This window comes from Manihot esculenta, chromosome 12, assembly GCF_001659605.2.
Source record: "Manihot esculenta cultivar AM560-2 chromosome 12, M.esculenta_v8, whole genome shotgun sequence".
NCBI classification, from domain to species: Eukaryota; Viridiplantae; Streptophyta; class Magnoliopsida; order Malpighiales; family Euphorbiaceae; genus Manihot; species Manihot esculenta.
Window position 1 is genome coordinate 34,360,991 of NC_035172.2, and position 24,932 is coordinate 34,385,922.

General features: G+C 31.3%; 2 protein-coding genes across 2 annotated transcripts; both read right to left on the reverse strand.

Moving 5' to 3' along the window:
• Positions 1–2,668: 2,668 nt before the first annotated feature.
• LOC110627838 (probable trehalose-phosphate phosphatase J) lies at positions 2,669–5,378 on the reverse strand. Its single transcript, XM_021774211.2, has 11 exons — positions 5,170–5,378; positions 4,762–5,053; positions 4,494–4,634; positions 4,334–4,405; positions 4,123–4,215; positions 3,871–4,029; positions 3,682–3,759; positions 3,528–3,597; positions 3,246–3,316; positions 3,065–3,157; positions 2,669–2,983 (listed from the first exon to the last, which is right to left on the reverse strand). The coding sequence occupies exons 2-11, from the start codon at positions 5,035–5,037 to the stop codon at positions 2,915–2,917; spliced, it is 1,122 nt and encodes a 373-aa protein (XP_021629903.1). The 5' UTR covers positions 5,038–5,053; positions 5,170–5,378; the 3' UTR covers positions 2,669–2,914.
• A 12,170-nt stretch (positions 5,379–17,548) lies between these two features.
• On the reverse strand, positions 17,549–19,466 carry LOC110628297 (ethylene-responsive transcription factor RAP2-4). The gene has a single exon (XM_021774904.2). The coding sequence runs from the start codon at positions 18,976–18,978 to the stop codon at positions 17,893–17,895; it is 1,086 nt and encodes a 361-aa protein (XP_021630596.1). The 5' UTR covers positions 18,979–19,466; the 3' UTR covers positions 17,549–17,892.
• Positions 19,467–24,932: the final 5,466 nt, after the last annotated feature.

The following is a 24,932-nucleotide window of genomic DNA, read 5'->3' on the forward strand; positions in this document are numbered from 1 at the left end:
TATAATTCTTTAATTTAAATTTTATATTAAAACTAAATATACCTTATATTTATTATATGCAATATTAAATATATTATAAATATTTATTATAAATATATATTATATAAAATATCATATATAAATAATATATATTAAAATATTTCAATGATACTCAATATTATAAATTATGTGAATATTTTTTATATTTGAAAAACTTTATTTTCTATTAATAATATTGTAAATAAAATAAAAATATCATATGTTTTAAATAGTAAAGTTTTATTTTTTTATATTTTAAATTTTTATTAATAATTTATGATATTATATAAAAGTGAAAATAAGAAATAAATAATGAGATTAACAAGAAAATGACATTGTATTTAAAGATTATTTTATTAGTCAAATGTAATTTTAGGACTATATTATAAATTTTTAAAATTTAATTTAGTATTCTTGGTTATAATTATGGTAAATTAAAAATGTTTAATTTTACGATTCAATATTTAAAGTTTCAATATTTAAAGTGTTGAACATAAATGTGAATTATCGTAAATGTTTAAATTTTTTTTAATAATTTTTAATTTTAATTATTAAATATTTACTATTTACTCAGTATCGTATGAAAAAAAATTTATTTATTAATTTTTTAATTTTATAAAAATATCTACTAATTAATTTTTTTATATTGAAAATACTTTAGATTTTTAATAAAATTTAACAATTAAAATTAAAATAGAAACTAATTAATAAATTTTTTTAAATCCCATAGATATTTTAACATAATTTTTTAAAATCGATACATTAATTAAGAGTTTTTTGATATTATTGAAATTAAATAGTAAATTTATTTTTGTTTCAATAAATTAACAATCAGTATACGTACAATTCCTAGTTTCCTAACACATATAGACTCCAACTAACACCTAAACTATATGTAGACTGCTTTCTATTGCTTGTGGGGGTTTGCAAAGATCATTAATGAATAAACAAATCTTCCACCAATGAAGTTGTGGTGCATGCTTGTTTCTTACATCAAACAACATAGACCCGTGCCAGCATCTGAACCATGTAATTATCTATTCAATTTGTAAGATTTAAGACTGAATTATTATAAGTTGCTTCACCAAAAATAATAAAAAAGGGCAGAATTATTTATTAAATTGGCCACCCATGTCCTATTTCATTTTTCTATTTGTAAAAATGTTATCTATAAAGCATATTAAAATTGTTCCAAATCTTTTCTCGCCCTTGTCTGAGAAAAGGGTGTATGCTATTCTTTGGTAAGCACAAAAGGAGACACATACAAAATTAGACATCCAGAAGAGATTAGTCTGATAATTACATACATAGACACAAAACTATATAAAATTTTCCAAAAAAATAAAGAAAAAAGAAGCTTTTTTGAATAATTGAACACAACCAGCCTAGCTAGCTAGTTGCTTGGCATCGTAGTAATTAAATAAACAAATTAGTTTCGAGTAGAGGGTTTCATAATTGACTATTCCAAAGAAAAGAAAAATAATTACTTTCTTGAAATGTGAGAAAGAAAAGAAAAGAAAAGAAAAGAAAAGAAAAGAAGAGTGGCAGTTCTTCTACCTAGAATTCCCTATAATGCAACTATGATATCAGCTGGGGAAGATAACAAAACCCTCCTTGATATGACACAATTAACTAGCATGCACATGCATTATCAATAAATATAGCTTAAAATATCAGCTGTTTATTAAAAAAAAAACATTATTAATTAATTATTCTCTCATTGAGTAATCCAAGCTTGAAGGAGAGAAGGAGCATTTCATAAAGAAAAACTGAAATGGGATAGTAAGGTACACCATTTTTTGGATGATCCACCTCATAAGTTTGTTCTTTTGACTCAGCATTTTAGATAAAATTAAAAGTAAACTAAAAGAAAGAGTTCTTTGGGGCCTCCACATTACACTCCAAATCTCCTTTGATCCAATCATAAATGCTTAAGATTATCTTATCTTCATAGTAAGTGTTTGTCAGTGAGCTTTGATAATATGATCTATCAAATTACTTAACTTTTTTTTAAGCCTTTCTTGTTCTTGCATTGCATCCATAGCTAGCTGGTTCTTGTATTCTTATGCATATGCTATGAGAGGCCTTAGCTAGCTACTTTGAACTTTTTTAATGTCAATCATAGAGGATGTGTAGTTATTACATTGGACCGATTCTGTACTATAAATGTGATTAAAGTTGCCTACGATAGAATGCATTTATACATATCTATAGCCTACCTATGTTCTCGGAAAGATGAAGCCCTTTTCAATTTGGTCCTTAAGGGAAAAGGGGGATTTAAGAAGAGAAAATTAGTAATTAATTCATTGGCATTATCTTCTCATGCTGACTTAAGAGGATTAATTGAAAAAATTAAGGTGGTACTTGGTACTTACTAGTTTTCATGTAAGAGTAATGAGGAGTTCAATTTTCCATCCCACCAAACACAACCTTTCTCCATACCTTTCTATAGAATGATGCTTGACACCTCACCCCCTCTCTCTCTCTCTCTCTCTCTTTCTCTGCTACTTAAAGGTGGTCACCTTCGGAATCAATGAGGAAGTGTATTTGGAAGGTGGTAAGTTAAAGGTCAAATACTGCCATAATATAAAGAAGCAGGATTTACTTTGAGGGTTTTTTTTAATTATTACTATCATCAGAATGGTTAAAGTGAGAAAGTAAAATTTCTCTATTCATTTAGCCAACCCCTTGCAAAATTACAAGTCTTTACCCCTTTGTACTCGGGTAATTACAAGATGCATGTACAAGGCTTTGAAGCCAATAAATAGTTAACTTTTTTTTTATATATATATATATTTTTTCTTTTCTTGTCCAGTTGTTTTAAACAATGAAGCAAGAAAATTAGAGTCTAATCCCACCCTTAATTACATTTCTTAAAGGGGCTAATCTTTAGTCTTTACAGCCTCGGCTGCCCTCGCAGGGAGACTTGTTTCCACTCTACTAAACGTTGCAAAAAATCCATCACCTGCAAGAATATTTCCAATTGTGCATTAGCCTCACTATTCACTGAATAGGCATGCAAATTTTTTTTAAACAAAAAACTTGCCTGGGTGGGTTCCTGTAGAGAATACGATGCATTTGTGTCCTTTGGAAATTTAGAGACTAGGATACCAAAACCTTGTCCTCTTTCTCTTAATACCTATTTACAATTTAAAAAAAAAAAATACCCATTAGCCTAAAACATCACAGTTTCTTTTTTAGACAAAAAAAAAAAAAACATTGGATACCTTGAATGCATCTTCATCTGTTCGATCATCTCCAATATAAACAGGGAAAACATCGGTACAATTGGCAAATCCTGTAGCAATAAGAGTAGAGTTAAAAAAGGATGATGAATATTAGCATTTTTTTATATAATTGGCTTTGACAAGAGTCTAACTCGAGACTATTCAAGTCTGGAGATGGACTCCAGCATTTAGTGGGAGAGTGACCACTTTTCAGATAATACGGTCTTAGTTATGATTATTTAAAGTTTCATAAATAGACAAGTAAAACCATAGAAAACTCACCAAGTGACTCCAACAAAAATTCAAGAGCCTTCCCTTTGTCCCATTTAATAGTAGGACGGATTTCCAATACCTGTATAAAATAAAATATTAATATTGAAAAAATTCCAATAAATTTTTTAAAAAATGTAACGAGTTATTAGATGCCACGTCACACCTTTCTCCCTTGAGTAAGTCTCAGCTTTGGGTAATCTTTCAAGACTGACCTAACCACTTGGGCCAGTTCACTCCATTTCTGTAATTTTCATGCAAAGTTAGTTAACATTACACTCGAAAAAAAGTTTATATATATAAATATATATATGACTGATAACTGTGATTGATTTGATTCTTTATTGTTTTCTACCTTCTCATCAACACAGCGAAAATGGACTGACACACAGAACTTATTGTTCTCCACCTTAGCTCCTGGAGTTGATTTTGTTTTCTCTATCAGTTCCTTGTAAACCTCATCGATCATGGGTAGAAATTCACTTGCAGGTTGGAAGATGAGAGCTTCACTTCCCTGAGGAATGAGGGAAGAGATTGTGAGAAAACAGAGAAAACAAGCAGAAATTACAAGTTTTTTTCAGCTAATATGGAGCCAAAGATGTATTACTTTCTTGTATTTGGAGCCTTTTGCTGGTCCCTTAATGTCCATGCCATGGCTTCCAGCATAGTACAGCTCTGCTAACCGTACAAAGTTATACACCTATAATAAACAAAAGAAGGCGAAAAATCAGAACTGAATAAGGAAGATTAAAAAATCAAGTTTTGCATTCAAAACAGCAGCAAGAAACCAAACAACTTCGGATTGGATTGGAATGTACCTTGTCTCTGCATCTCCCACTCACTATAGCAGTTGGGAAACACTTGGCCAGCTTTCTCACTGTTGCTCTCATCTAATTTAAACAAGAAAAGATGAAGCTTTAGTAACAATGGCTCTAGCCAGATATCAAATACTAAAGTTAACAGAGACAAAGGCTTCACCTTCTTGGACATGAAAGCTCGATCTGGGTCATCAACAATAGGAGAAAGGGTACCATCATAGTCCAAAAACATTACAATTTGCTTCCCTTTTGACGCCTCAATTATCTGCTCAAACATGTCCAAGGCCGATGGGTGATGAAGCTGCAAATGTTATAAAACAAGCAGGATCAATCGTCTTTTCCCATTGCCAACACGAAAACTCCATTTATAGTTTGGGTCTTTTTTTTATTTAAATAAAATTTCTCTTCTGTTCTGTTTTAATACTCACAATCCATGAGCCTTGGTCATCAGTGATAGAGGGTGTGGATTTGAGATGGGTAGGAGATGAGGCTCTCATTGAATCAACCCAGGCGTTTATCCTTGCCCCTCCATTGATTTCAAGATTCTTCAGAAGTTTCTTTCTTGAAATGGAGATGTAGCCACCAGGAGCGGCAGGTGGCTTCTGTGCGGCGGTGGGGAAGATAGAAGAGTCCGACACGTGCACAGTGATTGCCAAGTTGATGGTGGATTTTGGATCGGATACTACCACATTTTGGTTCGTCATCTTGGTTCTAATGTCCCTACAAAAAAAATCCAAAACCACTCTGTTTTTTAGACTAAAGAAAGTACCAAAAAAGATAAACACAATCGAGAACCAAAACAGACCCATTTGAGAAAATACACACTGAAAAGGTACCTTGGATTCTTGAAAGGAATAAACAAGAAATGAAGAAGTAATAGAGGAGTTAAAAGAAAACAGAGTGCTATGACTATTCAAGCTTGGAAATTAGATAGAGAGAAGAAGAAAACAAATGGCAGAGAGAAGCGAAAAAACAGGCCACAAAGATTTGAAGAGGAAGAGAACGAGTGAGAGAGAGAAAGAGAATGTGTGCTTGTGAGAGAGACAGAGGCGAATGGTCGATTTTATAGTTGGAACCAGACGCTAACGGACGAGCGAGCTTAAAGTACCCACCACTCCTAAGCTCCAAAAAATGGGACCCACAAGGGGCGGAAGAGATAAGGGCCCACACCTCTGTCCCAGCCCCCGAAATCCTGAGGCGGGTCCCACCAACGAGTCTTTCACTCAGAAGCCTAGTAGCCGTCTTCCATAACTTCACTGGCCAAAGCTAGCCGGTTTTCCACGTGGCCGACATTCCTTGGCTGATACATACTTACTTTGTGCTTATGCCACGTGTTGACGCTCACATTCCAGACCTCTAAACCCACGGGTTGTTTATCCTGGAGCAGTATTTCCAAAAATGGAGCTGAACCGGAGTATTATGGAACCCAAAAGGCCGAAACCCAACCTATTTTGAGGAATAGCAACCGAACCGTGGCTCATAAGGTACGCCCCCTGTAATCTGAAACGAAACCAACGGCTATAACCTAACCCCCTTTGTTATTTAGCAATCTTGCAAAACCAGCTGCTGCGATTCTCCTATTTCCACTATTTTATAAGCAAACCCCCTTTTCCCATGCATTTTCCTATTACTACACCCGCTTGTTCATGCTATTCATAAGCCGTTCTTTTCTAATCAGAAAATAAAACCCGACTCTAAAAGAATTATGAAATTAAAACTCATTAAATTTCACATAAATAAAATGATGCAACATTATGAGACCGGTCCTGTAATGAGAGGAGGATCAGATTGATTATGCACTCAAACCTATCCATAAAAATTTCAGTCCGGTGATATAACATAAAATAAGGAGAAGCAAACTCAGCTATTTCACAATTCTGTCAACATGAACGTTAAAAAAATTAAATAATCGTCTAGTATAAAGAAATATTTTAATACATCCGTACGTATTGATTTAAGTAATAAAAATAGATAATATTATAATAAAAAAATGATTAAACGCTAAAAAAATAAAAAATAACATTTTTTTTAACTAAATTTAAACGCGGACTATAAATCCTATTTTTAAAACATTATAACATCATAATTCATTATAATTTTCACTTAATTACTATCACAACTGAAATATATTTCACAATTTTCTCTACTTGCTTCTATTAGGGCAGGCAATAGTCTGAACACTATTCTTACACAATTCCTTGTAGACTTGCATTATAAAAATTTAGTATATATTTATTAATTAATACTTTATTTATCAGGAACTCAAATGAATCTCTTTGTTCCCCATTCACAAGCAAAGAAGCCAATAACAAAAAAAATTTTCAATATTTTTTTTCTTAAAGAAAATTATTCATACTTGATAGTCAATTTTTTGGAAGAGAAAACAAAATTGAACAACTGTCACACGTGTCTAGAAACCCAGAATTTGCTGTCCAAGCTTAAATTGACTGTGCTTGTACCTAATCCAAACTCTCTGACGCAGCCACCTGGCCTACCACATAGGCTGGACTGTAAACTTCATTAAAAAAAAAATTAGACAGATGTTGGTCTCTAATTCTCTGTTAATGTGAATATAATTAGACAGATGTTGAACGACAATCTCTCTCGACACCTTCCTCTGAATGCAGTCTTCAAATTATATATTTTTTTAAAAAAATTCCAATTAAAATAAAATTATTAATTAATCCTTAAATCTGAATCATAATCTGTCCTAACCGACCACCACCCTATGTTGATACCAAACCATATATTTATAATTAAATTAAGCAATTTCTGTACATAATAATGGTGAGAGAGAAACAAAATTAACCAACCAAGATGACTTGCATGCCAAGAATACAATTAAAATAATTAAAAAGAGATTCTCTATTGACTAAAATAAATCAAAAGAAGAGAGAACATTTTGAAAGATTTTAGTCTTTCTTTCTTATTATATATTAAATTAATAATAACAACAATTTCTTTTTCTTGTTCATAATTTTTTTTTTCAAAAACCAAGAAAGTCACGTATTGATTCTCTGATCATATGATATAAAAAAAATAAATATATTTATGGCCACCACGTTCAGAAATTCTCACATGGGTTAGTATTTATTATTGAATTTTCTTTTTGCATCTTTGTAACCAAAAATAAATAATTTTTTATACGTAAGTTCACATTACATTATGAGAAGGAAGATCTTAGAGTTCATTCTTTATTGGACGAAACAGGAGGCCTTTCGAGATGGCGCATGCCTCTTAAACTACTGGTTTTCTTATTTAATTAAATTAAAAATTTTAAAAAGTAAACTATAAAGTATAAAATTAAATTTTTATTAATCCAAGTGTGATTCCGTGTTCTTCGCCTAAATCTACGCTTTTATTAATTAGTTCATCATCTTCTCTCAATTTTACACTAATAAAATTAATTTTTTTTAATTCAATAAAATTAATTTTTTTTAATAAAAAAAAATAGTAGAATGATTAAATAAATTGTTAGATTGAATCTTCTAGATAAAGTCAATTTTGAAAGATTAAAATAGAGATATCCTCTAATAATGGAGGCCAAACCTACCATTAAAGCAAATAGAAAAAGTTGTACCACCATATATTCCACCAAATTATACTTGGTGAAAGTGAGAGTCATTATTTTATATTTTCAATAATAATTTAATTAATATTTAGTAGATACTAGAATAAAATTGAGAAAAAAAATAATATTTTTAAATTTTATAAAGTAATAGATAATTCTGGTTAAATAATGTCTTAAAAATAGGAAATAAAATTATACGGAAGAGAATACGTAGTTTAAAATTAGCGGAGCAAGAAGTGTCTGTTGGCCATCTAGAGAACAAGAAACATCAGCGGATCCCCATGCAATAAAAAAACTACGTAGCCATAGCTAGGGTTTTGAGCTAAATATAAACTTACTGCTTAAAATTTCAAACAATTAATGAAGACTTTTCTGAGAAAAAAAATATATTAATGAAGACTTTGTCATGAGCAATGTTCGTGTCCAGGGCGACACCACACGTGTACAGTGTTTCTTTCTTTTACTCTCCACATAGATACAGCTTGACCATACACGCGTCAAAAAATTATTGAATTCAAGGTCCACATCATTATTTGAAACAGGAGCTACAAAAGCCAACTTCCATGGTCGGTAGACCGATTTAAGAATATAAACACAAAACATTAACATGTGTGTTTGTTTTGTGCTTAAATTTTTATGTGAAGTGAATCCATCCATCCCCCCATGAACATGTTCTTGTTCTTACATTTTCGAGGTGAATATTTGCCTTAACCAAATTTGATTCTCTAATTCACATGGATTCATCAATCTACAAAGCACGAACTCTCCATGAACCCAACATTCAGTGAGATATGTTAATGGGAAAAAAAAAAATTGACCACCAAAGATTAGCTTAGGTTGGTGTCAATGAAAAGACAAGGAGTGTAATGTAAGTGTGCAAATTGGCACAAAAATGATTAGAAATCCATGTGGGTATGGCCCAAATCATTCACTAATCTCTCTCTCACTCACTCCACGTTCAAACAAAAACTTGTAATCTTCTTTTTAATGTCGGCCCACCTATTGACACGTCGGTTTTTGACCCAGTGGGGGCGATGTGTCTCCGCCAGGACCAGGTGGTGCATGGATGGATGCAAATGTTATGGAACCATGCGCTAGTGGAAAAAATATTTGGTGGGTGAGAGTAGCATGTCACAGAAATGATGTGATATTATTAATTAATAAAATTAAAATATATATTATATTATTATTTAATTTTATAAAAATATAAATTCTATTTATTGTATAATTTTTGGCATTAGTGGATGGAAACTGGAAAGGAAAATACTTTAAAATGTCACTTTGTGTTTATTGGATGACAGCCAGTTGCCATTCACACAAATATCCCCTAGTTTTCCTTCATCATTATAATGGGACCCTTCTTTTTTTTTTAATTTTTTCTCCCAATTTTCCCTTTTCTTGTTGACATCGAAATTCAAATTCCCCTTTTTTATTATTATTTTTTTAAATGCATATTTATGTTTATGAATTTCTTTACTTGTCAATCAGGCAATGGGTCCTGACATATATGAATCCCTGTGTGCTGTAATTAAACCAAGAAACCAACTCTACCTAGTTCATGAACTTATATGATTTTCTTTTGTTATTATTAATTAATAATTTCTTAATTATTAAATTAAATATTTACATCATTTCTCTATACATTCTTGAGTGAGCTCAATTTTACTTTTCTAATTTGATTATTACTTATATTTATAAAGTTTATAAATTCAACACACTCGAAAATAAATCTATTTCTTGAATGATAAAAAATTAATTAGATTTTATCAAAAATTTTAATTAATATTATTTGGTTAAAATAATATAAGAGAAATAATAAATTAAACTGTTAAAATTTTTTAAAAATTAAAAAATGAGTATTATAATAAAAAGAATTTTAATATGTAAAATTATAAAAATATTTAAAAAATAATTAAAATATAAAAATAATTTTTAAATAGTAAAATTTTTATTTTAAATTTTATAATAGATATGTGACTCCCATTACAATTATGAAAGTTGTGCATTTCAAAATTTTTCAAAAAAAAATTATCGTAAGTTTTCATCAAATGTCAACAGTAAAAATAAATCCGATATAAATCTATAACAAAATTTAAAATTAATTATTTGTGTCAATAAAAATGACCATTATAATAAAAATAATTATGTACAGCTCCTTAGAATTTGGAGATAAATTTTACAAATATTAGAATAAAAATAAAATATAATGGTAAAATTTATTAATTAATTATATTATATATATATATATATAAAAGTGAACCGTTTATTTATTATCTAAAATGCCAATATCAAATTATCGAACGTTTACGAAGAATGAAGAAATGTCTGAATTCATGGCACTTTGTTGTATAGTCTCATCAAGTACTATACTTATTTACACAAACGAGGGAATTCCTTGCATCTGCTTCAGCAATGTCTCATTCATGGATAATTTTAGCAAACAACCCACATTCTTTTTTTTTTTTTTTTTTCCTTTGGTGGATTTTAGGAAATAGGTAACAATGAATCTTTATTTAAATGGAATTACGTGATTGATTAATGCACAAGAATTTGACTAGGATAATAACAAATTGTGTTGGCCAACATGTGGAATGTTGGGAGAGTCCAAAATATGTGACTGCCTAAATATTGGTCAGTCAAATTATTGAAATCTTTGTTCGTTAATCTTGGAAGCTCATCTTCCTTTGTGACCGACAGCCAAAATTTGGGTGTAAGAAGAAATGATGTGAGTTGGGAAATCATCTCAATAAGGACAACTTGCACATATGAAATCCTTCCTTTCACACAACTAAAGTAATAGGAAAAAGAAAAAAAAAATCAAAATCTTCTTGTTATATTAATCCTTGACCACATAAAATCTCCAAAAAATATGGTCCCATTTGATGTAAACAAGATTAGATACTTGATTTTCTTTTTGTATTCTATGTGTTTTGTTTATTTTCAGCAAGTTGTGTGGGTTCCATCCTTGCTATATATGATTTTCTTTTTCTTTTTCTTTTTTTTAAAAAAAACTAAGTTTATCTTGCTCCATTAAAATCAAAAATTTTAATTTTTTACTTAAAAAAATGCATAATTGTCTAAAAATTTATTTAATTATTCTTCTTACAAATAATTTTTGTAGATAGATATTCTCTTCTAGTGAAACACACAGTAATCCATGGATAATTCTCTTTTAACTTTTACTACTTAATTACAAATGGGTCCCATAATTATGCTCAAACACTCAATTAGTTGGATATATATGTCCTAAATTTACGTAAAAAGTAATGAAATCTCAAAGCAAATAATTCAATTTGAATAAAGAATAAATCAGAATTGGACACATCTTGAATTCTTCATCTTCATCTTGATCTGTTTGTTGCCACGAAACCAAATCGAAATTAGAAACAAGGAAAAGGGGGAGGAGGTTCGAAGATTCCAAGACATAGGAGGAAACCAAGTTTTTCCCGATCAGGATTTCAACCAACAAAATAATGACTAACTGAAATAACTGCTAAGCCGACATATATACCACCGAGACTTTCGGTTTTTTGTGGGCCTAAAAAGAAAACTTTTTATATTGTAATGCCATGTAAGAGATGCATGGACCACAAACCCTCTTGCTTTGTGAGTGTGTTGTGTAGTGTGGGGTCGGTGCCATGTCATTGTCAAGTTGACTAATGAGAATACCAGCTGTGGGGTCCCCCAACCTATCCTTCCTTTTAACGATTAAAGAAGCTCTCTTATCTCCTAATCTGCATATCCCTTCTTTCTATCTTGTTCTTCTTCTTCTTTTTATCTTTTTTATTTTTTTTTCTGAAACAAAAATTTCCTATTATTATTATTTAGGTTTAAGTTTTTGTCGAAGTAAATTATATTTTATAGATGATTTTTTTAAAAAAAGAAAAAAGAAAAAGCAAAAGCAGACGTAAGAAGGATAAGTTTTAGCATTCACCTTTTGAAAATTAATCCTTCAAAATGGTTATGAACAGACAAAGCTAATTTGTCTTTCTTGACTAAGCAACGAGTCAATTGATTTTATTTATTTAATTATTTATGCAACAGTTTATTAACAAACAAGATAACGACCCATAACTACTGGATATTAAACAGATAATGCAATCTTTTTTATCCTTACTTCTATTCATTTATGCAGAATTGTAATGGATTAATGATTTCTTTTTATTATTTTTATGTGGAACCTTTTTATCAAAAAAAAAAATAATATCCCTAGCTAAATGTTTAGTATAAACACTTCATGTACTATGTATAGAGTCCGACAAAGATTGTTCTCCAATGTTGGAATTTGGAGTCGTAGAATAAGGGAATAATTAAGGAAAAATATAAATAAAAGGTTGCCAATGTCGAGCTTTCAGATTATTGGTTTCTGTTCATGCACCCACTTCCAATTGCAAGTATATTCCCTTCCCTTCCCTTCATTTTATATATATACATAAGAGATTATAACAGTGCAGATGAGTTGGGTCACACAGTTTATGATGTCGCTTCAAGAGAGCAAAAGCTGTTTATAAAATGGTAAATCACTGTTTTTGTCATTATCTTCAGTTTCAAAAGAAAAAATCATTCTTAATAAAAAGAAAAAGGCACATGAACATCATTGGGAGAAATATAAATATAATCTTCCTATTCAAAAAGCTTAACAAATAGCAGACGGAACCCATGAAAGTGGGTATTGTTTGAAAGGATGGCTCACTTCACTTGTTCCCACTTCTAATTATTCAATCTTTTTTTTCCCATTAGGATTTATTTTGGATTCTTATTCTGTAAATTGTTGTTTGTCATTTTCAATTTTTGGGGAAAAAATAGTCTTTTCTCTTTTTTTTTTCTTCTTTTTTATCCTATTCCCTAAATTATTATCATTTGTCTTTACTTCAACCTCCCCTTCTCCATGCATGTTCATGGAAATATCCTACAACCACGTAAATTTATAATAATAATAATAATAATAATAAATAATTTATCTTCTAGAAAACAAAATCTAAATGCTGATATTGATAATAGAGTTTATGACTGAAGAGATTCTCTAAAGAGCAAAATTGAGACCACTATGATAAAGCAAGCTTTAAATCTATTTTGATGAAAAAATTCGCAAGAGGGAAAAATTTTAGAAAGAAAATTAATGATCATAATGACTAATTGGATCTGAGAGTCGACCTTCACTTCATTGCTCTTAACGTGGACTTGACAAAGAAAAGAAAGGAAGAAATTCCTTAGGATTCCAAAAAGGTGGTATTTAGTTTAATGATTTTAATTTTGAATATTCAAAGCTCAAATCCTATTTGAACTCTACTATTTTCAATAGTTATATAAACTGTATTGGAAAATGATGATGATGGTGAAGATGATCTCTTGCAGCCTTCTTATCCACCACATTACCCGACTGGTAAATTTGTCCCATATCATCATATCATTACATCATTGCAATATCAGACAGAATTATCCTCACAACTTTGATTTCCAAGTCGGCACCCAAATCTGTCCAAAAACTCTCTCTCTCACTGTACATATAGGAAGAAATTAATTACACACATGTGAGAGAGAGAGAGAGAGAGAAGGGCAAAGCTCCTTTTCCGCGTAATGATGTGTCTACAAGCTTCCATGTAAGTTGATTATCGTGAGAAGACATAAAATTTATTAAAAATTAAATTAAATAATTACTAGTTTCCTTCCTTTTGCTTTATGTGTATATATATATTATTAACCATTTCCAACTGAAAACCAGTTGGTGATTTTGATAGAATTCATGGGACCTTCCTACTAATATCCAGGTCGACATGATGGAAATCCAGGTGGCAGACTTCTTTTTTATTACCAAATATCATCGTCTAAATCAAACAGTTCGTAGCTGTGGATTGTGAAAGTGGGTTTGTCATATACAATAATAACAGTAATTTCCTCACGTGTTAGATAAAAAAAAACAGATCGATTCACCTAGAAAATTAAACAAATAATCCATTTTAATATATACACGAGCTAAAATAGGTTGAATTAATTAACAGAGTAGAAGGTGATGTGATATTTTAATATTCAAAAAATAAAATTTATGGTTTATAAGTGAGTTTAATAAAAAAATATAACTTTTTTTTTTTTTATTTTATTTTCTAATGATGTATAATCACAATCATATTACAGTGTTACATGTCTCTATTATTTAAATCCATACGTACGGACGTGCCAATATATCCATCTCTGTCAATTGGCGATTCAATTTCCTCCACTGAAAATGTTGATAGGGCTGCGAAATGACCGTACCTGCTTTCATATCTCTTGTCGTGTTATCAAACTACACTATTTTCTAATGGATTTACGCTTGTGGTTAGTTCGACCTGTTTCACGTCACCGGACTGAAACATGCGATATTGGACCAACCTGCTTTAGAATGGTCTGATGAGTTTTTGATCTATATTCTTTTTCAGGTCCAGCCTCACTCCATGATAAGAAGCCGGGGATCATCAAGGTGCATGGTGATATATAATCACGATTCTTTGGACAAACACAGGTGGGTTATAATTATTCTTGAAAAGACATAGATATTAGTAAACTTGAGTTCATCGTCTTTATAGTACTAACTAGTCTAGTTGTAGCCATAGCTTCACCATTAGAGAGAAATCATGGAAAGCTCTTCTCTACGTCTCATGAACATGGGGGCCGGAGAGAGATGCTTGCTGCAAACTGGCCATTCTTTTGATTAGCTTATAATAAGATAATGGGTATAATAAGTACGCAAAGAAGTTGTATAAAATTCTAAGAATCTAAGGGTACAACAAACAAAGCATCAATAATTCAAGTGGTTTTCTTACAATAAATTCTCTATTATATACCTTTTAGCTATATAGGATTCCAACACCAAACGCTTGGAGTTGCATATATGGTGAGACCAGAATACAATGTCTTGAATGGAATCCATTAAAGAATGCTGAAGCTCTCTATTCGAGCAGTCTACATCTTCATTATAAAGTGGTGCAGTCTTCATTCAATGACCTACATTTATTCTCTTGCTATTAACTTTCTCGAGAATATTTAATTACTCTAGCTAACTCAAAATATAGAAATTCTCCAAGGATGGTTCTTTTTTCTTTGAGTTGTTGTTTAAAACTCCAAGAAGCAAGAACCAAGCATAGTCTTGTTTTCTTTAGAATCTTTTATTCCACGTAAAGGTGGCCATACAAGGGCCAAACCTTAATCCTTAGATAAGAATATGGGAATTGTTTTTTGGTGATGGAGGATGAGAAGATAGATTTTTCAGAATTGTCACATGAGCTCGTAAACAAATCACAATTGTCATTGCATTTCCACATGAAAATTTCTCTTATATTTGTAAAAGAATATATTAGGTCATCAAGAATTTTAACTTTTACAAGGCAGCCTTCACATGGACAAAGACGTCTGTGGGTGATTTGTGGATACTCCACAGCTTGCTTTTTGAGCATTTCCATTTTATAGGTTCTCTTCAATGGCTCCTTTTCCCTAATTAGTCTTGATTCATTTGAGAAGTGATGCCTTATGTTTTGGTATATTAGTGTTTAAGTTCCTTATGTTTTGGAATATGAGTCTAAGTTTATTTCCTTTTCTCGTTTGAAATATGAAAAAATTTGCCAACTTATGCTGTACAGGCCAATGCATGAATTCCCATGGCTGAAGAATGTTGGATTCTCAGGCCCAGTGGGTTAGACCAAAATATGAGCCAGCAGTTGGAATTATACTTGACTTGGTATCTCTCCACTCAAATAGGTTAAACCATTTTGGTTCGATTCGCATCACCTTCTAAACCCTTTATGGATGAAGATTTTTATTGGAAAGAGTAAGGATTTTGAGGATTTTGAGGGTTTTGTTATAAGCCAGTTATGTCAAATTTTCTTTGTTTCAACCCTTTTAAAAAAAAAAAAAAAGAAATCATGCTAACCACTGATTTTTTTTTTTGTAATTGTATTTTGACCCTAAATTGATCGAGTATTTCAATTTAGGTTTCAATTTACATTACACTTCAATTTAAATTTAAAAAGAAAAAACAAAATACCTTATTTTTCTTGGACCACTTTAAACATAGTGTTAAGATCCAAGAGAGTTGGAGCATAACACGGGCCAACAGTTGTAATTGGGCTTGATTCCAAAATAGCCCATTTTCATTTAATTTCTTAACCCTAGGCTGATTTGGTGCATTATTAAAAACCTGATGCAGACACAGGGTAATGACGTCCAAGATCCTCTTTGATCATTACAGCCACCAATTCAGACAATGAAAACAATTTCCAAATAGCTATTTTTTGTCTTGTGCATAATTAAAATTTTTTTTTGTTTAATTCTCTCTCTCTCTCTCTGAATCACCTCCATATGACCAACCAACCTCAAAGGCATCCAACATTTTGCATATACCCTTTCAATCTCACATCACCAAAAACTGTAAAGTGAAGAAATTTGAGAAAGATCTCCTCCACCTCTCAAGAATCCTTCACCAACTTTGAGACTGCATAATTCAAATCCCATTCACACTCCTTTTGTTCTCTTATTAGATTTGGATGCTTCACACAAGATTTTAAGGTAAAGTAAAAGGAAAGAAAACAATGGAAAAGAAAATTTTATGCTTTAAAAAAATATAAAATATTCAACAAAATATCAAAGAATCATCCAATAAAGAAAGGTGGAAGGAAGGAAGGAAGGAAGAAGCATAGCTAAAAGCTTTGTAAGGATTCCAAATGGCCCAACAGTGTCTTTCTCTTCTTCTCCATTTAGTTATATGGCTACTGTGACTTGTTTGCTGCATGAAGAATAAGAATTCTTGATAGATTCATCATTTAAAAAGAAAAGGGAGAGAGTGGTGGTCTCCATATTCCTTATCTCAAGCCTCAAGAGATAAGATACTGTCATGTTTTAATATTTCTGTGCTGAGAAAATGCCACCTGCAAGTTGCAAATCCATGGCTTTGCCTTTCTCACCTGTCAATCAGGCTGCAGAGATGGCTGATTCCAGATGCTTCTACTACACAATTATTTCTTTTTTATTCTTTTTCTTACATTGCATTTTTTCTTGAATTTGTAAACACTTCATTATGTACTCTAATGGAAACCTTCCATGTGAATGTCTCGTGGACAGGACATGCAAGGATGCTTTCTGAGCTCAGCAATTCTATTCTTTATTAATTACTAAAGAAATTTTCTCTGAGATGAAACTTTCTTCTGCAATTTTTTTCCCAGGAAAAGTCTAGAAAGCTCTTAACTCAAGGGATTAATATGCATTATTGAATTTGATTGACATTTAAGAAGACAATTGCTTCATTTTCTTAGACAACTTGGATGACTAAATTGAAAAAGTTCATAAATGCAATTTGGCTATCTCAACTGTGGCAGCATGTTTCTATTTTGTCCATATCTTAAATTTTCAAAATAAATAGTAATTGAAGGACAATAATTGAGTTCAATTGGTCAATTTTCAAGCCTTAGCTGGCCCCACAAAATTTCAATTAATTCAATCACATTTAACATTCCATAATTATATTATTTTTGATAAATTAAGGAAGGCAATCTATTGAAATCAATCCATTTTGTCTTGTTTGAAATGAAAATTTTTCAATTAGTAGAGATGTCTATTTGGAAGTTAGATGAATTATAAACTGTAAAGTTTAAGATGAAAAACATAACAGGTAGAAGTAAAGCAAACACAATAACAATTTATACAAAAATTACAGGAAAAAGATACATTGATATATTGAGAGACGATTGCTTAATTACACTGACCTCAAATTTCAAACCCAACTCAGAAACTCTCCAATGATCAAGCTAGGAAAAAAAGTACCAGCAAGACCAAATGGAGAGATTGCTCATGGACATACAAGTGGAACATGTAACCAGCTATTTCTTAACCATATATGTAGGACTTGACCCTAATTGTAACTCTGCAAATGCCAAAAACTTCATTGCAGAAGCTACTTATGACGCCAAAAGTAAACCTGGAAAAGACAATGGACAAAAGAGATTACATAGTAATTGAAAACTTAGAGGGCTGCCCAGTCAATCTCCACTGATGGGTATTTCTCCAAACTAAAATTCTCAGTCTCATCCCACTGTGATGAATCGGAGAAATCCAAGAATGAAATCTCAGACTGAGGTGAAGAAGAACCAGCTAATGACTCATCAGATGAAGCTGCTGAATTATCCACCTTATAATCTTCAACTCCAAAAGTCTCAAACTCCTTTTTCAATTCACTTTTTATGGAGTAATCATCTTGCTTCTTCGCCTGTGTAGGAGCTGGTAGAATTTTTTTGGAATCATCAGCGGAACTCTGCTCCTCTGTTTTTCCATGTTTCTGCGAGTTTGCCAAGCTTTGACAAATCGCTTGCAACTTTGCATCAACAGAGGAATGAAGAGGCTTGTAGTCGCCAAATTCTCCAGAAACATGAGCTCCTTGATGGCGAAGGTGGGGAAAATTAAGCCTGGCAAATTCTCCTCTTAGTTTATAAGCCGCCTTGTCATAAGCCAAGGCTGCCTCTTCAGCTGTGTCAAAAGTGCCAAGCCAGAGTCTTGTCCTGTTCTTGGGGAGTCTGATTTCAGCAACCCACTTGCCCCAATGCCGCTGCCTCACTCCTCTGTAAAGTTTTGTCGGCTTTGGAGGAGAAGCAGATTGTTTCATGGGGACAGGTTTTGGAGCCAAGTAATTGAGCCTTTGGTTATGGAGTAAGTGCGAAGTTGTGGTAAGATTAGCAATCTGCCGTTGCTGTTGTTGTTGCTGGAGATGAATTTGGGCTTGGATTTGAAGGATTTGAGAAGGGGTGAGGTGGTTAAGCCCTATTGAACCTGTTTGCTCAAAACCCATCTGGTTATAATTAGATGGGGAGCTAAAATCAGAGTAAAAATTGGGCTGCGACGAGATTGGAGAGTCATAAGAGCAAGAAGGGTAAGAGGAGAAAGAAGAAGATGAAGAAGGAGAAGCAGAGGGAGATGGTGAAGTATAAGAAGGGGAGGTTGATGACGCACTTTTCATAAAAGGTTCAAGTGCTTTCATGAGTTCTTCTCTACAAGGATCTATAATTGAGAAACCTGGTGTTACGCTGCTATTGTAGAAATCTATAGCTGCTGCCATACCTTTTCTCAATCTAAAAGACAAAGATCTTAAAATTAACCTGTTACTTAACAAAATTCAAGAACAGGGGAGGAACTAGATTTATATGAACAGCAAGAGTAGACAAAATCCTAGTGAAGCTTGAAAAAACAAAAAAGACCAACCTTGAGGGACCAAAAACAAACCCTCTCAAGTTGATGAAACTGTAGAAAGAATAAAATACAGGGAGATAAAATAAGCCTGGATCTCTATTCTGAATCACCTGGCTTTCAATTTCAAATGGGTTGGCTGTTTCACCAAGAAAACAAACCTCAGTATAAGATTTGAAAGACAGACGATTGACAGAACGGGATACAGAGAAGCGGGGGATTACAGAGAAGAGGGGAAAGAGAAAGAAATTTTTTTTATCAAACACAGTTGCAGAGAAGAAAAAAGCTCTCAATCGCTCTTTTTTTAAGTGGCCTCACTTCTTTTGTGATTTCACTCCTTGCCTTTCTCAGTTTCTGCTCCGGCCCCCTTCTTATAGAAACTCTAGGCTCTCAGCTCAAAGGCTTGGCCTTTAGATTCTCTCTCTAAACCGCATTTACCGTTTTATTTATTTTTTATTTCGTCAACTTCGATGATACCAATATTCGATGCGAGTTATCAAATGGAGAGTCGCCACGTAGGAGTATGCTGTATCTGGTGACCGGTTGTGTCCGTTAAGTAGCGGCGGCGTTACACGTTTTGAGCTGATTATTTAGTTTGACTGTAATGGCTCTCAGTTATCTGCTTTTGGAATTTAATGCGGTTTTTGTTCTTATTAATGTTGCGGCACGCTCCTGTAATGCCATGTCATCCTTAATTAATTTGTGTGGGCAATCACCGTGTGTTGTCGGGTAACCCATACTGAGTAAATAAAAATCCACCGTTGGATGTTGTGGAAAATTCTAATTTAAATTGAATTTATATAAATTTATAATATAAAATAAAAGAGAATTGAATAGAAATACAGTGTCCACTGTTATAGGATAGTGGGTTAAAAGCTTTCCACTATATATTATAAGGTTGATATAATAAAGTTAAAAAGCATCAGTCTTATCCAAAAACAACACATGGTGACCATAATCTTAGGATTAAGCAAATTATTAAAATTTAGTTATAACTAATACTCAATCATTCTCACAAAAATAGATTAAGATTATTACTTTATATTTCTTTTTATTTAAAATTATAATTTATTTTCCAATAACCCCATTTAATATATTTTAAAAATTTGTATCTTATAAAAATTTTAAATGAATAATTAGCTTAAGTTAAGGAAAACAGTGTGAAAAGATGAAGTGGGGATGGAATTAAGGTTGGCGGATGCGTGCTAAAAAGGTAGAAAGTTTGTTGCTAAGCAAAGCAAGATTAGATAAGTATGATTATTTTTTTTAAAGCATGATTAGTGAAGGTTTAATTAAGGGAGTGGAGACGTAATCATCCCACTAAATCTGAGCAAGACAATCTATCGTGAATTGCGGCGCCATTGCAACACTGTACAAATGCTTAATTTCTGAATTCCGAAGAAGTGAAAATTTAAGATTTTTGTTTTCTACTCTTAATTTATTTTTATTTTTTTAAAAAATTAAAAAAATATATTGAAAATTATTTTTTATTAGAAAAAATGGAAAATATGTTCAAATTATCATTATTTTTTAAAAAAATATATGTTTATTTATAATATTTCTCATTTTAATTTTAATATTAATTTTAAATAAAGAAAAATTCATGTAATATTTATATTAATTTAAAATTAAAAATATGCATATTTAAATATATAAATATAACTATTAAAAATCATATTTCCTTCATGTAAAATTATCTGTACACAGAGTTTTCTATGTGTTTGTCAATTTTTCAATATTATAAAAAAAACATAAAAAATAATTATTTCAGTGTTTTTTATTTTTTATAAAATTTAAAAAATATAATTTTTTTTTGTGTTTTAGAATCCTACTTTGTTTTTTATTTTTTATAAAATTTAAAAAATATAAATTTTTTTTGTGTTTTAGAATCCTACTTTTGTTTAATCTCATCAAAATTTTCCGTTCATTATAGATTATAAATGATTTTATTTTAAATAATTTATTTCATTTTAGTAAATTAATATAAATAAAAAATGTATTAAAAATAAACATTCACCCTTAAAATTATTATATCTCATAATTTTTATTCACTTTATACTATATATCGAAATGAGTTAAAAATATTAAATTTTATTAAAATAATAAAAGTATTATTAATAATAAATTAATTATATTAAAAATATGATAAAATTAAGTAAAAATAATATGATTAATTTATATATTAATTATAATCTATAAAATAAATAATAATTTGAGATGCTTAAAAATTTTTAAATAGTTTATTTATTATTTTTTGATAAATTAAAATTAGAATTTTGTTTTTGAATTAAATAACAAAGAAAATTGGTATATACACAAATTATATTAATAATTGGAAATTATTAAAATAATGAGTCCTGTATTTAAAAAAAAAAAGAATTGATTGATGTGATATTTTAAATTTATAAATTTTTTTATAGATTTTATTTTGTCAGACCCTTCATTAAACGTTTGAAGGTATATGGTTAAGATAACCATGGTTGAGTTAGTGTTGAGAAGTCAAAACGACGGAAAAGCGTGGGTTAAAAAGTAGCGTAAGAAATAAGCCAAAGGATCCATTTTGGTTGGTTCGTGGTGGGTCCCAGAGAATTTGAAAGCAAAAGATAGTAAAGGGTCCCACTTTTGACGCTGTAACACGTCATATCCAACGTGGAAATCACTTATAAGGCAAGCAAAGCACCATCCGTCTCTATCTCTATAATTTTTCCTCATCTCTAAATGTACGTGACAACGTGTAACCAGCCAATTCTAGTCGTTCTGACGTGGCCGCGTCTGCTCTTCTTGACTTCTTTTAAAGCTTGCCAATGGTTTCTTTTCTTCAAATATTTATATGCTTAATCTAAGATGATAATATTAATTTAATGAAAATCAAAATCAAAATCAAAATTTATTTATTTATTAAATTAACAATTTTTTATATACAAATTAGAAAGGGCAAGAACTTGGCAGAAAAGACAAAAATGTGGGAGGACAAGTGACCTTGAGAGATGTGAAGAACCAAAGCAGATGTATATATTTATTAGAGAGCAGAGCAGAGCAAAGGCATCAGCTGGTGAGGGCATTATCTTCTCTCTGACTTTCTTCACGTCTACCTCTTCCAGTTCTCATCAGCTGCTGCCCCTTTTTTGTTTTTGCAATGAGCACATCACGTGGATCCTTCATGGGATTCCATTAAGCTACGCCATAACATAAGCATGTGTGTGGATTCTCAATAATTTTCATATTATTTATTTATTTATTTATTTTCAACTAAATTGCACTTCACATCACAGGGGAATTCATTATTTCATTTATTCAATTGGCCAATGTCATGGTTTCTATCCTGCAACATCACAGCTCATAAACAACATATCATTGAAAAAAATAACAATAACAAAATAAAAAACAATTTCTGGAGACCAAATATGCATATAAGAAGGAAAGATAATGTAATTTAAACAGTTGACTCTCAAATGTCAATCTCAGTGCTCATAAGATAATGTTCCAATTCCAGTAACTGAGTGAAACGTGGCACATCCTAGTTCACATTCTCTAGTATGAAGATATTATAGTTAGTAGAGTTGTTTTCAAACACTTGCTGCAACCTATCATGGGGTATTACCTACAATGATTTTTTTTATTTTTATTTGGGGCTAATTTTAGTCCAAGTAATATTCAAATTATATCTTTCAATATTAAAAAACGACATGCTGTCTTGCATCTAATAAACCAAAATCAATGGAGCTGAAATTTCATGCAATGGGCAAGTATTAAAAGAGCATGTGATAGGCTCTTTCGTAATTCAAGAGCATTTTACCAGGTTTGATTCGAAGTTTTGGTGTATGATAGAAAACTTATAGTTGGGACAGATGCAGAGAAAACCACAGCACACAAAAGCCAAATGGACTGAAATGTCAGTTCAGCTCTCCAATTTTGGACAACCTAAGGAAAAGACCCTCATCAAAATTGAATGGGTACCAGGCAGGGTGTTAGGTCAAAGAAACTCCCTTCCGCCATTAGTAACTGCCACTCTTATTAGTATAAGTAATGAATTCTTCAATAAAGATGACGCAAACATCAAAACCTGAGTAGGAATAAGTTGAAGCAAATGAGTTTTAGAAATTATTAAACTTTTGGATGCAAGTTAGATCTGAAGACATATTATGAAGATTAGCAAGTTTTTTAAGCAGTTTTATTATTACAAAATGGAAAGGGTGACATATTTCTTCTAGTTTGACTCTTAATTGAATAGTATTAATATTTTTGATGAATTTTCTAACTTAAATTTTGAGGATGTAGATGTACCTAAACACTTGAAGATTAATGACCTATGGAGGTAAGGAAATTGGAGGCTAATGATCTATGGAGACAAGGAAATTAGAAGTTACTTGATCCTTGTGACATGGTTACATAGGCAGTTTGAGAGAAAGTGAGGAACTACAGGATGATTGATAACTAGAATTATGTCATTTTATGAAAACTAACTCTCTCATGTAATGATTCTAGACGTATAATTCTTGATAACTAGGATTATGTCATTTTATGGAAACTAACTCTCTCATGTAATGATCCTAGACGTAAATACAATTATACATAAGATTCTCTTTATTGTTAAACTGAGACCAAGTGATGTATAGGATTCTCTTTATTGTTAAATTGAGACCAAGTGATGTATAGGATGTTTTAAGGAGATGTTAATATTAGATAGTTATATTTGTTTTTTACTTTGTTTTACAATAAAATATCTCGCTTTAGAAAAAAAAAAAACAAGAACCGCCCAATTGAAATTCTTTAGCACCTCAGTTAAGGCTGGTTGGACTAGAAGCACAACAAACATAGATGTGACGTAACTACCACTTAATCTAGTGAGCCTTTGCTTCTATATCTATACTAATATGGGAAAGCTCTACAAGTTAACGTACGCAGATGTAAACAGTGGATTTTGGTTGGTAGGAACTATATTAAAGCGATTAGGGTCAATAGGGGAAGGCCTACGGATCATTACAGGTTTAAATATGCAAGAACCAAAGTTATACTTTATTACTTACCCTAAATCTAAAGATTGCAAACTAAGAAGTGAGAACTGATCAAAGACTATTTCCATCTAAAGCTTCCAAACTAAATCCTTAATCTAAAGCTTGCAAACTAATAGCTTTTTGACCTCAACTGTTAGATCAACCCATTTGGTAGTACTAAAGGCAACTCAATATATGGGGAAAAAAATTGTAACTCCAAAATCTTCAGAAGATAGATCCGATGTTAAGGCTACAGCCCTACATATGAAAATAGGTTTCGCATGTTAATCTGATTTTCTTAATATAATAACCCACAAAAACATACTTATAGAAGGAAACATATAGAGCTTTATATCTGCTATGCAAGTTGAAATCATCTGGATCTTGAGACACCAAAGAACTACTCCATCTACTTTTCTCCAAATGATGTTCAAGGCGAAGCAATCTTTCAAACTAAGCTTAGTTCGTCACTGCATATTTGAAATATATCTTACTGTCACCTAATTTCTTATAATGTGTTCTGATATCTCACTTCTAGATATAATCATTTTGAATTTTATATAGCTGCCAATCAGAAAATAATATAGAATTTTTCCTTTTGGATCACAAAGTTCAATCCAATCAAACGATTTCTCTAATGGGAATTTCTAAAACCATCACAACCAATAAGGGAGTGAGGAACACTAATTACAAAAAGAAAGAATAAAATAAAGACGCTAATGAAATTTCCTTGATTGTAATGGTATGTAACTTGAATTTGAAAAGGGGATAAATCTCACTGACTTTGAGTATCCGAGAAATAAATCCTACCAGCAATAGGCAAATGACAAAC

Excerpts from the sequence above, each read along its gene's own strand:
- LOC110627838 (XM_021774211.2), bottom strand. The coding sequence starts at position 5,037 with ATGACGAACCAAAATGTGGTAGTATCCGATCCAAAATCCACCATCAAC. Across the intron at positions 4,635-4,761 it reads ATGACCAAGGCTCATGGATT|CTTCATCACCCATCGGCCTT; the intron begins GTGAGTATTAAA and ends TAACATTTGCAG. Across the intron at positions 4,030-4,122 it reads AAGGCTCCAAATACAAGAAA|GGAAGTGAAGCTCTCATCTT; the intron begins GTAATACATCTT and ends CTCATTCCTCAG.
- LOC110628297 (XM_021774904.2), bottom strand. The coding sequence starts at position 18,978 with ATGGCAGCAGCTATAGATTTCTACAATAGCAGCGTAACACCAGGTTTC.